Here is a 12,569-nt window from a genome sequence, read left to right on the forward strand (position 1 = left end):
TGACCTTGAGCTTTCACAACTAAAAATGTACAGCTCCATGAGATACACATGCATGCCAAATATCAAGTTGCTATCTTCGATATTGCAATAGTTTATATTAAATGAGCGATTTTGACCCATATAATTGACCTTTGAATTTGAAGGATGACCTTGGCCTTTCACAATTCAAAATATGCAACTCCATGAGATACGCATGCATGCCTAATATGAAGTTGCTATTTTCAATATTGCAAAGGTTATGAACAATGTTAAAGTTTGACGCAAACCAACAAACAAACAAACCAACAAACCAACAGACAGGGCAAAAACAATATGTCCCCCACTATAGTGGTGGGGGACATAATAATACAAAGATGTGACATTAAACACACGATTTTACACCATATAATCCTCAGAAATGAAAATCCTTGCCAATGTAATGTATATAACCCCACACGGTGCCTTTTTGCCAGGAGGTCGAAACATTCAAGCAAATATTCGTAGAATGACCTTTCCAAATTCATGAGAAATATTAACTGCATAATTTAAGGTATGTGACTAAATTTACATAAAACAAGAGATTGCCAAGCAATATGGTCCCCTACCAATGAAACTCAACCATTGTCAGTATGTTTTTTTTTTACATATTTGTTGCCATTGCAACCAGAATTCTTGACGTAGGAACAAAATGACGTGCATAATCTCCATATTGCCATTTATCAATGTTTCAAGTTTAATGGAAAAATATGAACATCTTTTAAGTTATCGCATGATCCAGAAAAGTGTGACACACAGACTGACTGTCAGACTGACTGACAGACTGACTGACAGACAGAACGAAAACCGGTAGGGGACAATTACCATAGGCTACAAACCACAGTTTTCAGCATATCACGAATTAACACAATATTTAGTGAAATATGGTTCACAATCTACAAAGCTAAGCAACTTCTTGTTTATAAACACAACTGATAGAACCTCTTTAATATTGTTCTACATATTCTGCATACCAAACACCCACACAGACAAAAGCAAGACCTTTTCCTGGCCATTTATGGTAAAAACAATGTAAAGATTATGATTTTTGGTTCTCGGCATAAGTCCACTGATTAGAGAAAAACTCATCGACAACCGTTTCCTGTGTAAAGCTCTGCCCCCATGCCCTGGTGGTTCCAGTTAAACATTATGCGCCCGTTGTCCTTGTTGTGGTCTGGCCCATCAAGGTCATCCACGTGGCTCTTCACGCTCAGGGACGGCGCCTGATATACAGGATATGATACATGAATTGAACCAGAAACTTTTAGGGCTTATTAGGGGTCAAAGTTGGCCCCATTCAATACCGACAGGATACATGTTACACGATTTGGATCAGAAATCTCTTTTTGGATTTGATTTCTGAACTTTTAAACACTGCCTGCCCTCAATCACGATGAAATTTATTTTCAATAAGGACAGACAATTGTTATTTAAACAAATACAGATATTGTTTGGAAGGAGGATTAAGGGCTCTGCAATTAAAGTTTTATTGTCATATTGTCACATATTTATCGCGACCGAATAAAACTTTCAACAATTCTGATTTTGGTTAATGAGTTGAAATTAAGAGTAACAAAATAGAAAATGAAGTTTATGCTACTTCATGGTGACAGTAATTTTATTTCAGAGCTCAAAACAAATGCAAACTATTAAAATCATTTTCTTTGGTTCTAAAGTTTTATATTTGAATAAATAAATATGCAATATGAAATATTTGTGCAGCATACCATTAGTAATATTAACATTATTTGATTATTTTGGACACATGTGTTATTAATCGTATAGAAAAATGTTATTCATTTAAAAAAAGATAAAGCGTATTAAGACTTATTACAGTTACTTCTTGTAATATGGGTAATAATAGGAAATCTTGTAGTAAAAGTAATAACATAACAAGTGGCAAACAACTTATTTCAGGCCAGTGAAACTCCTGCAGCTTTATAGGAAACCAATACCTAAATATGGATTACTAATTACTTATGAACAGACAATACCAAACTTCGTCGGACCGGCGGACATATCTGACAGATTATGGCAAGGTCCGATCGATTTTGCAATTCCGTCGGACCAAAATGTCCGACTCCAAAAAATATAATAAATATCTTTAATAATCATCGTCTGATGCTACGTCGGATTCCAATATTTGCCATCAAAACATGTAGAGCTAAATACGTTAATACCAGTGTCGTTTTTATGTTTTCGATCTATTTGTGTCCTCCAATAAGAATAGCTCGCACATGTTCGGTTATACGCGTGATTTTCCGAAATAACTCGGATCACGCGATACTATATTCGTAAAATATTCTGAACGTAGAGACGGAATTTGCCGAGTGTGTTCCGATGTATCTGAAATACAAACTGTTGCAACTCGGTATATTCCGTGACAGCGTCTGGAAATTTCCAAACGGATATTTATAAAGTACTAGTTCCACGCTCATATGTGCATGTCAATTTGCAAAATGCGAGAGCCGGGACCATGAAGCAAGGTGCTCGCAGAAGTTAAAAGGTCAATTGTCTTCAATGTAAACAGCATTGCGAAGCGAAAATAACGTTGACGTATAATTGTTTTCAGGTGATTTCGTTTTCAAAATATTGTTGTCTTCTTTCCAAAAGACTATTTCACAACTAATTGTATTGTCTTTATATTTTGTAGTGTGAGATTTGCCTGATATGCTGAGGTTTCTTACCAAAGTATTACCTGGTACTGATACTATTATATTGAGAATATTGGCAAAACTAATTTGTCGAGACTCAAGTGATTGATCATCTATTAATTGAAGGTACCTCAGATGAGCAGGAGACTGCTGAACCTGATAATGTCGTAGACTTTGACGCAGAAACTCAACAAATCAATTATCAATACTGTAAAGATGACAAGAGTGATTACTGTTCAGACTTTCAGGAGTAAGAAGTCAATGAGAAGAAGATAATCAATTATTTGAATTCCAATCTATATTCCGATATCTGATAATATCTAGTAACATACTTGTTTTATGATATTCCTAGATAGTACATACTTGATATATGTCATTATGATATAAATAAATACTCTGTGTAACCGTCATTTCATTTTGTGTTTTCTCTCTTTTTGTTTGGTCTGACACACACTCATCCGGTCTGACAGAATTTGTCAATCCGTCAGACCGAATGTCTGACATCAATCTGGAAGTTTGGTATTGTCTGTATGAATATAACTTATTAACGAAGATATAGGTACTTTTGTTTCATCTTCCCGACTCTTAACATCACTTCTAGTTTGTGATCAATATACTTTAGCATGTGTGGCTGATATAAAAATGGGGTAAAGGAGCAGCGCACTTTTAGGGTGACCAGGGGGAAGAAGGCCCCCGGATGAAAATTGATTTGCATCATTTTCCGACCCTACGAGATTGCATTTTAGCAGTTTAAAATGCATTTTATTATCGCAAAGGAAATATTTTTTCCAATAATTTTTTCAACAGTTATTACATTAACCAAATATTTTGAAAAAAAAATCAATATAGGAAAAATTTAAGTGACCTTCAATGACCAGGTATAAAGTATAATTAACAACTTTCTTTTATACTTAATGATAAAATATGACATTTTTGCAGTGAAATAACAGCAGTGAATATAAAAAAAATGTTATTTTCACCGGTGAAAATAACAAATTTTCGGAGCTACTTTTTCTATTTGTTAATTATCATATCAAGATTATCATATTTTTTATGATCACAAGTGAATTCAAATTAGTGTTCCACCCAATCCAACCAATTGTTTTTCTATTTTTATGCATTTTTCACCGTTAATTAACATTGTAAAATAGTTTAACTGGATAATTTCGCTGGAATAATAACGTCATTTTGTAAATTTACACATATTGAGGCACGCCACGGGAGACAGGGTAACTTTTCAGCGAAAGGGAAACATCTGTTTATTATTTTCTTGAAAAAGGGGCATAGCATTAACAGAAAATGTGTACATGTCAGTGTAATATCGTTTATTATTTCACTCGTGATCATATGAAAATAATATTTTCACTCGTGGCTGCGACACCCGTGAAAAGATATTTTCTATAATCACTCGTGAAATAACAAACGATCTTACACTGACATGAACAAATCTCATCTATGTCACAAAAATATTAAAAGTAAAGCCCTTCAAGTATAATTATGAAAAAGAAAAACAGAAAAACAATAAATGAGTATTAACATCTGCAAAAATATCAAACAGAAAATCAAAGAAAAAAATTGATTTACCATTCTCGAAAGATGCTTCAGATTCTTAGACAGAATACAAATTTGCAATAAAAAAATAATCATTAAAAAGTACGACCTAAGCCCATATTATAAACAGCACTACAGAATATCACATTGAATTAAATCATTTTCAAAACCTACTATCTTGCATTTCCAAGCAGTTTTAAATGCATTTTAGTATAGCAAAAAAAATGATTTTTTTCCAAGAAGTTACTTATATTTTTCAACATATATTACTTTAACCAAATATTTTGAAAAAAAAATCTATATAGGAAAAATTGAAGTGACCTTCAATGACCAGGTATACAGTATAATAAACAACTGTTACACAATTATTAAAAGTAAAGCCACCCAAGTAAAATAATGAAAAAAAAACAACAGAAAAAACAATAAATGAGTATTAACACCTGCAAAAATATCTTACAGAAAATCAAAGTAAAACAAGACGCCCCGAAGGGCCCTGTGTCGCTAACCTAAAGACTAAGATGGACAGAAAAAAAGATTAAAACTCTTCAGCAAATATTTCAAATTATTGATATGACAAGACTGACTTTAAAAATAAAGTGTTCCAAAGTATTCACAGTAAGCCTATATAGAAAATTACCCCACCCACCCTGGCGGCCATGTTTTTAATACCCAGATTAAAATATATATATATATATAGATAATGATTCTTACATACATATAGAGAAAACTGCCCCATTCCATGGCGGCCATGTTTTTTCCACTGTTCACGACCATTTTCAACAAACTTATCCGACAAATCAATAAAACCAATGTTTTGACAAAGTTTCATGATGATTGGCCAAAAATTATGATTTTTAGAGTGTTCACAAGCTTTTTTAGTATATAAATATAACGAAAATGACCCCAAATGGCGGTCATGTTACTAAATGGATCAAAACCATTTGTGAACTTAACCGTCGTTTACAAGAAATAAAAATGTTCTGACCAACAAATGTCATGAGGATTGGGCAAAAAGGTGTCTTCTAAACTGTTCACATGTTTTCGCTATATACATATAGAGAAAACTGCCCACCCCCTGGCGGTCATATCTTTTCACTGATCACGACTATTTTCAAGCTTAACCAAAGTATCCATAAAACCAATGTTTTGACCAAGTTTCATGATGACTGGAACATAAGTGACTTCTAGTGTTTTCACAAGCTTTTTTTACTATTTAAATGTAAGGAAAAAGACACCCTCCTTGCAGACATGTCTTTTTTACAGATCCGAACTATTTTCGAACTCAACCGTCGTATCCAGGAAACAAATGGTCTTACCAAATTTCATAAAGATTGGGCGAAAAATTTGTCATCTAAATTGTTCACATGTTTTTACTATATATATAGAGAGAGAAAACTGCCCCACCCCTTGGCGGCATGTTTTTCCACTGATCACAACCATTTTCAAACTCGTCCGAGATATCTACATAACCAATGTTTTGACAAAATTTCTCGATGATTAGGCAAAAAACGTGACTTTTAGAGTGTTTACGAGCTTTTATAATACATATATATATATATTAGGAAAAAGACTCCCCCTGGCGGCAATGTTTTTCACCGATCCGAACCATTTTCGAACTCAACCGTCGTATCTACGAAACAAATGTTCTAACCATATGTCATGAAGATTGGACAAAAAAATGTGTCTTCAAGACTGTTTACATGTTTTCACTATTTAAATATAAAGAAAACTTCCCCGCCCCCTGGCGGTCATTTTTTTCCACCCATAATGACCATTTTCGAACTCGTGTGACATATCTATTAAATCGATGGTTAGACCAAATTTCATGATTTTGGCAAAAAATGTGACTTCTAAAGTATTCACAAGCTTTTTTTACTATATTAATATAAGGAAAAAATACCCCCCTGGCGGCAAGGGTTTTTTTACCGATCCGAACCGTTTTCAAACTCAACCGTCATATCCAGGAAACAAATGTTCTGACCAAATTTCATGAAGATTGGACAAAAAATGTGACTTCTAGAGTGTTCACATGTTTTCATTATATACATTTATAGAAAACTGCCCCGCCCCCTTGCAGCTATGTTTTTTTCACCGATCTGGACCTTTTTCAAACTCGTCCGAGATATCAGTTAAACCAATATTTTGACCAAGTTTCATGATGTTTGGACAAACATTGTGACTTCTAGAGTGTTTATACGTTTTCTCTAAAGCCATATAAGGAATACTGCCCCTCCCCCAGGCGGCTATGTTTTTCAACGGACCGGAACCATTTCTAAACTCAGCCAACATATCATTTAGACAAACATTTTGACCAAAATTACATGAAGATTGGGCCTCAAATGTGACTTCTACAGTGTTCACAAGGTTTTTCTTTTTTTTACTTAGTGACCTAGTTTTTTTACCCAGCATGACCCAGTTTCGAGAACTCGGTCGAGGTATCATTGGGACAAATGTTCTGACCAAGTTTCATGAAGATCGGGCAATATATGTGGCCTCTAGAGTGTTCACAAGGCAAAATGTTGACGACGAACGACGGACAAAAGGCGATCACAAAAGCTCACCATGAGCACGTTGTACTCAGGTGAGCTAAAAATAAATTTACCATTGTCGAAAGATGCTTCAGACAGAATTAAGATTTGCAATGAAAAATTAATCATTAAAAAGTACGACCTTAGCCCATAATATAAACAGTACTACATAATATCTCATAAATATATATAGTATGAACGATTTCCATCTAAAAACTGATGCTGTTACAAGAAAATGTAATCATAAATTATTCGTTGAATGGCTAAATTTACCACCCCCCACCCATCCGTTCACGGTCGGTTTTCTTTGTTCCAACGTCACAGTTTATCTAACTAATCGTTTATGTAAAGAAACAAAAAAAATATAAACAAAAATTACGTTTATAAGCTTCTAAACATAGGTTACGTGGTCCAAATTTACTTAAACACTTGAAATTTTTTTCGTCGTTTCTCAATATTGATAAACGCTGTGTTGATACTTTGCGCGCTCGATTGGAATTCACAGGAATATGCTACAGCTTGCAAAAAAATGCACCATGTGGCGCGGTGACGAAATCATCTGTCAAATAAACAACAGACACCTGTAATAAACTAATACATTTTATGATGTTGACGCAGGAGTTGCCTTGTGTAGAACCGAAATTAACCAAGATTCGCTCCTTACCCTCCCCCCCCCCCCCCAACAAAACTCCTCGAATTTTAATTGATCTCAAAAGTGACCCTGGTTCCTTGAAATCCGGATTTCGGATCAATCCGGAATATTACGACCCCTGTAAAATTTGGAGGAATAAGCCTTAAAATGTTTATAATAAGAGAACTCAAACAACACATCTAGCGATGTCTTATCCATCATTTACTTTTTATTTGACTAATTCTGTATACATAGAAAGACAAATATAAACGCAAATGACGTGTCCCAGTAATTTTAAATGTGACAATCTTTTAAATTCCACAAGTTTTCCCTGTAATTTCCAAGTGTTAAATTTTTATAAATGTGAATTGTTTTACCTGAGCTGTAGACTGAATACCAGAGACAGCCATGTACTGGTTCTGCTGCCACGTCGTTGTCTGTTGGTGATTGTTGTCCATAGGCATCTCCGAAAGGTCCATGTACCATGGGTTCACTGAAACCATTGACAAACATTTACGAATGGGCTAAGAATATTTTTTAAATTTTGGGAAAAGTGGTCAGGTACCTTTAGATTGAAAAATCGTGGTGTTTTGACTATTTGGAATTAAGTGTTGTTTTGCTAACATATGCTTCAAAATTGATAATAAAGAAAGTGTTTTCAAACTTTTATATTTACTACGGTTCAACTTATGAAGCTGGATGAAAGATTAACTTAATGTTGAGATCTTAATGGGACCTTCAACCAGATTTACGAAAAAATGAAAAGCTCTTAAATAGCGTATTTTTTACAATTATTAGTTTATATTGATTAAAATATCGCGATTCGTATATTACATTACTTAAAAAGGTTGTTAAGTTTTCATTTTTTCAGTATATTCCGTAATACAATTTTACTTGGTATATGTACCAGGTAACTATCAGTTAACTATAAATAACTCAAGTAGATTGATCATCATCGTCACTTGGTAAACCCAGGAATACAAATTGTGCATGCGTAGTGAATTGCATACATTTGATATATAAAATGATCAATCTTCTTGCGTTATTTATAGTGTGTATATCGTTATGTCAACTATTTTTGCGATGTACTTTCGATTTGTCATCTCGAAATTTTATTACCGAATACACTGAAACTATGAGCTTCTTTCAAGTAATGTAATATACCCGTTGTGATATTTTTAATCAATATAAACTAATAATTGTAAACAAGAGAGCCATTGGCCCTAAGGTGCTCACCTGAGACCCGAAGGAACTAAACTATTCTAGAAAGGTAGAGTTCAAAATAATAAAAGTACTTCATGAAACATAACTATTATCATAAGGCTCACAAGAAGAAATTCGCTCGCCCCTGGAAACCATGATCTTTAGAGCACCGAAGCCATTTTCAAAGTAAACCAATATATCATAGGAACATATGTTCTCAGCATGTTTCATTAAGATTGATCTAAAATGTGACTTTTACATAGTTCACGATGTTTCACTATACATGTAGCAATGAAAAGAAATCTGCCACCCACCTCAGGGGTTTGCTTTTAAACAAACTGGAACTATTTGCAGACTCACCTTGCAATGATATTTCCAATTCAAACAACAACCAATTCTATTTTTATCACAAATCTTTGATAATCACACCAGCACTACCGACTTCATCCATAAACTGTGCCATAACAATTTATGTTCCACTCTTTCCAGTCTGTAGGTCTTTGATGTGATTTCTCAGCTGGGGTCTATTTCTGGGGACTAAGGGCATTTAAGCTGCAAGCCTGTTACATCATATTACCATTTCAAAGGGCATCAATGAATACGACTGTACCAGAACAATTCAGGCACAGTCAATAGAGAATCAATAAGTTGCTGATAAGCAGGTGGATGAATGGGATCATTGGCGAAATAAGAGTGCATTCCTGACAAGCCATACATTCACGATTGGATGTCAAAGACAATTCAAGTTATATACAGTTGTTTCTCCCCTCAGTAATTTTCTGTGAAATCAACCGGGAAGGTTCGCGTATAACTCCCCAACCCATCACAGCAGAACCCATATCCAGGGTTATCAGCTGATCTTCGTTAGTAAGGTATTCACTTGACTTCTCAGCTAAGAGTAAGTATGTTTATGTCGTTGAAAACACTACCGTTGGTGAAACCAAAAGGGGGACCCAACAAATACAAGTTGTCTCGTTAGAACTCAAGAGAACGAAGATAAAAGGTTGTCTGATTCCTCCGGAAAGCACCATGGAGCACATCAGAAAGTGGGGTGTGATAAAAATACGCCCGTAGATGAGAGAGAAAAGTAAGCTTTTTTGAGTCGAGGCTACCTAACGAGAAATAGAAGCCGCAGATACATCGATCCCCCTTTCTTTTCAAGGGAATAAAGAGTCTCTTGCGAGAACCTCGAATATAATTGACTCTGCTGATGTAGAACTTCAAAGCCCTGACTGGCAGAGGAGTCTATCTTCATCTTCATGTCCACAAGTTCTTGAAAGACCTGGGACCTTGAATGGTTTGGAAGCTATAAAAGGGAGTTGATATTAATCAAGAAATCCTGGCTGACTCAACAAAATGACGGTGTCATCGGATCAAAATGAAGATGGGAGTCTTCGACAGAAAGAGCATGCATTTCATTTCTCCGTTTGGCTGAAGCCATAGTAAGAAGGCAAACGGTCTTCCAGATTAGGAACTGTAAAGAAGCCTGATGAAGGTGTTCATACATAGCCTTAGTAAGCGAATAAAGAACGCAAGCCAAATCCCATAAAACGGTAAGGAAACGAAAAACGGGAAGTTAAAGTTCCATGGTTCGGAACAGTTCCGAAATGGCTGGGTCAGCACAAACTAGTGATGACTTTCGAAAACCAAAGGTATGCGAAAGCATATATGTATATCGTTTGATGAAGCTAAGAGAAAGTTTCTTATCATCAAAGAGATAGATGAGAAAATCCGCTATGCATCTAGCAGAGTGATTGAGGGGATCAAATTTTCTCGAAGACACCAGTCAGAGAAGAGCTTCCAGAGTGCATCTTAGACTGTTTTGGTAGAATTTTCCTTGCAGAGGCAACGAATATCTAACAGAAAAATGTTTCTTCTGTAAGGATTGTTGGATAAAGGCCAGACGTGTAGAGGAACATATCTGGATCCGCATGACGAATGTCTCTCTGAGATAGGAGATCTGACCTGTGAGGAAGTTTCCTGGGACAGTCGCGCAGGAGACTGAGAAGGTCGTTGAACTAGAATCTCCTGGGCCACCAATGGGCAACCCGGAGGATCTGGCAAAAGCTCACCTTGAATTCTTCAAGATTTAGAGAATAAGAATGGATGAGTGATTGGTGTAAGCGTCCAGTTGTCCCAAGCGAACAAAAGAGCGTCTATCGCCCACGCTGCTGGATCGTAAACTGGACTCACGTACAGAGGAAGTATGTGGTTGTCTCTGGTCTTAACAGGTAGACCAGTGAATAATCGAACGTGAGAAAAAACTGGTTGGCTACTTCATATGAAGTGGCCAATCAGACCGAAAAAAATGGTATTTACGAAACAACCCGTTCTCCAGGGCATTCAGACGACTTGGTATGTGTTTGGACAAGAGAGAGATGTTGAGTTGAGGCTCTCGCAAAGAACGAGTAAGTTAATGGTTTCAAGATTCAAGGAGTGAGAGTGTGTTCATCTCTGTGCCTAGATGTAAGCCAGGACTTATGTGTTGTCTGTAGACACCTTCACACAGGAGTCCGACGATGTGAATTGAAATAAAATACAGCTAGAAAAACTGATCGCATTAAGAGATTGTTGATATGCAGGTGACACTCCTAAGAAGACCACATTCCTGAGATTATCATGCTGAGTGGTTTCAGGTGAGCGCCCCAACCTTCCTTGCTCGCATCCTTTTGAGATGTAAGGTATGTTGCTGAGGAAGAAGAGGTACTCCTGATAAGATGGTTCCTAGTATAGCCACCACTGAAGGAGGGGGACTAAGTACGGAAGGATTATAATCTGTGTAAGCAGATAACCCGGAAACCATTTCCAACAAGCTGAGAGATAGTGTTGAAGCGGATGTAGGAAAAGACGTCCAAGCAGACTGACCGTTAACCGGACCACTGCGACCAGACATGAAAGTCGGTTGACTAGAAAAGTGTTGAACACTTGTTAGTCTATGACCGATCTCAAGTAGTCCCTTTTCTTAAAACAGGAAAGGGCGACTGTAAAATCCTGAAGAAAATGGTCTTGAATCATTTCTACCACCTGTTATTCCAAGAGTCCGAGAAGGGAATATGGAATTTGTGGATGCGGAGATACCAGATCTATGGGAGCGCAAGAAAGTGGAGGCCTTTTTTTCGAATGGAAAAGTGAGGCCTTTTTAACTAGGGAATGAGCCCAAGTTTCCGAAGTGATTGGAGCCATCAATAAGCGAAGTGCATAACTAATGCCGCGACTGGTATCTCCAGCATCAGAGGTGGTGGCGGTAGAAAGGGCGGGTCCCTAGGGCTGACCTTGGAAAGGTCCGCCCTTGCCGGTTGAGGCTTGAAAGGCTTCTGATCCGGCTTGGGTTTGCTCTTTTAATATGAATCCTTACCAGACGAATTCCGATGGGAAGACGAGCTGTTATAGGAAGACAGCATCTAAGGATACGGGTGTGGAATAGAAGAAGGCCTTTTAGAGCAAAAGTTGAAATTATTAGTATTCTTGGCTGTCGGGGATGCCGGGGGCTTAAAAGCTGGACGTTAAAAAGTCCCTTGGCGCTGACCAGAGTTGTTTTTTTTTGTCAGAGAAGCACAGATCTGGTGATAGCCGCCTGTATACTGCCTCCAAAAAGGGAATCTGCTGTGAATGGAGCAGTTCTGAGCGAGTTCACGCCTTGTATCCACAAGATCATAAAGGCAGGGTAGAAAGGATGAGGTCCGTCTAGATAATTAGCATCTCGTACCTGAGTCCGATAACTACCAAGCCAACTACATGGCTGTGGCCGCGATGCGGCTGGTTAGCAAGACCTATGGATCGGTCCCCTCTCAGTTCCTAATTCTCCAACATTGAGTAAGGAATTGAGATAGTGGTAGAAGCAACTGGCATAGTAAGCAAAAGCTTGCTAATGTCAGGATCCAGACCCGGCAGTTTTGAAAGGTCAAACTGATAGCCGGGTCGGGTACAGAGGACTTGTAGCTTTTACCGCCATCAAGCGGTGTAGGCTCCGTCAGGTCCTTAGGGGCT

The 12,569-nt window shown here is 37.0% G+C and overlaps 1 protein-coding gene across 1 annotated transcript; it reads right to left on the reverse strand.

The window, feature by feature from the left end:
* Positions 1-1,044: 1,044 nt before the first annotated feature.
* LOC127879646 (catenin beta-like) lies at positions 1,045-8,103 on the reverse strand. Its single transcript, XM_052426626.1, has 2 exons — positions 7,757-8,103; positions 1,045-1,238 (listed from the first exon to the last, which is right to left on the reverse strand). Exons 1-2 carry the CDS (start codon positions 7,880-7,882, stop codon positions 1,101-1,103), a joined length of 264 nt encoding a protein of 87 aa, XP_052282586.1. The 5' UTR covers positions 7,883-8,103; the 3' UTR covers positions 1,045-1,100.
* Between the last annotated feature and the right edge of the window lie 4,466 nt (positions 8,104-12,569).

This window comes from Dreissena polymorpha, chromosome 4 (assembly GCF_020536995.1).
Source record: "Dreissena polymorpha isolate Duluth1 chromosome 4, UMN_Dpol_1.0, whole genome shotgun sequence".
Taxonomy (NCBI): Eukaryota; Metazoa; Mollusca; class Bivalvia; order Myida; family Dreissenidae; genus Dreissena; species Dreissena polymorpha.

Bases quoted from the DNA above. Each gene is read 5' to 3' on its own strand.
- LOC127879646 (XM_052426626.1), bottom strand. From the start codon at position 7,882: ATGGTTTCAGTGAACCCATGGTACATGGACCTTTCGGAGATGCCTATG. The intron at 1,239-7,756 runs GTAAAACAATTC...CCTGTATATCAG, and splicing joins GTATTCAGTCTACAGCTCAG to GCGCCGTCCCTGAGCGTGAA.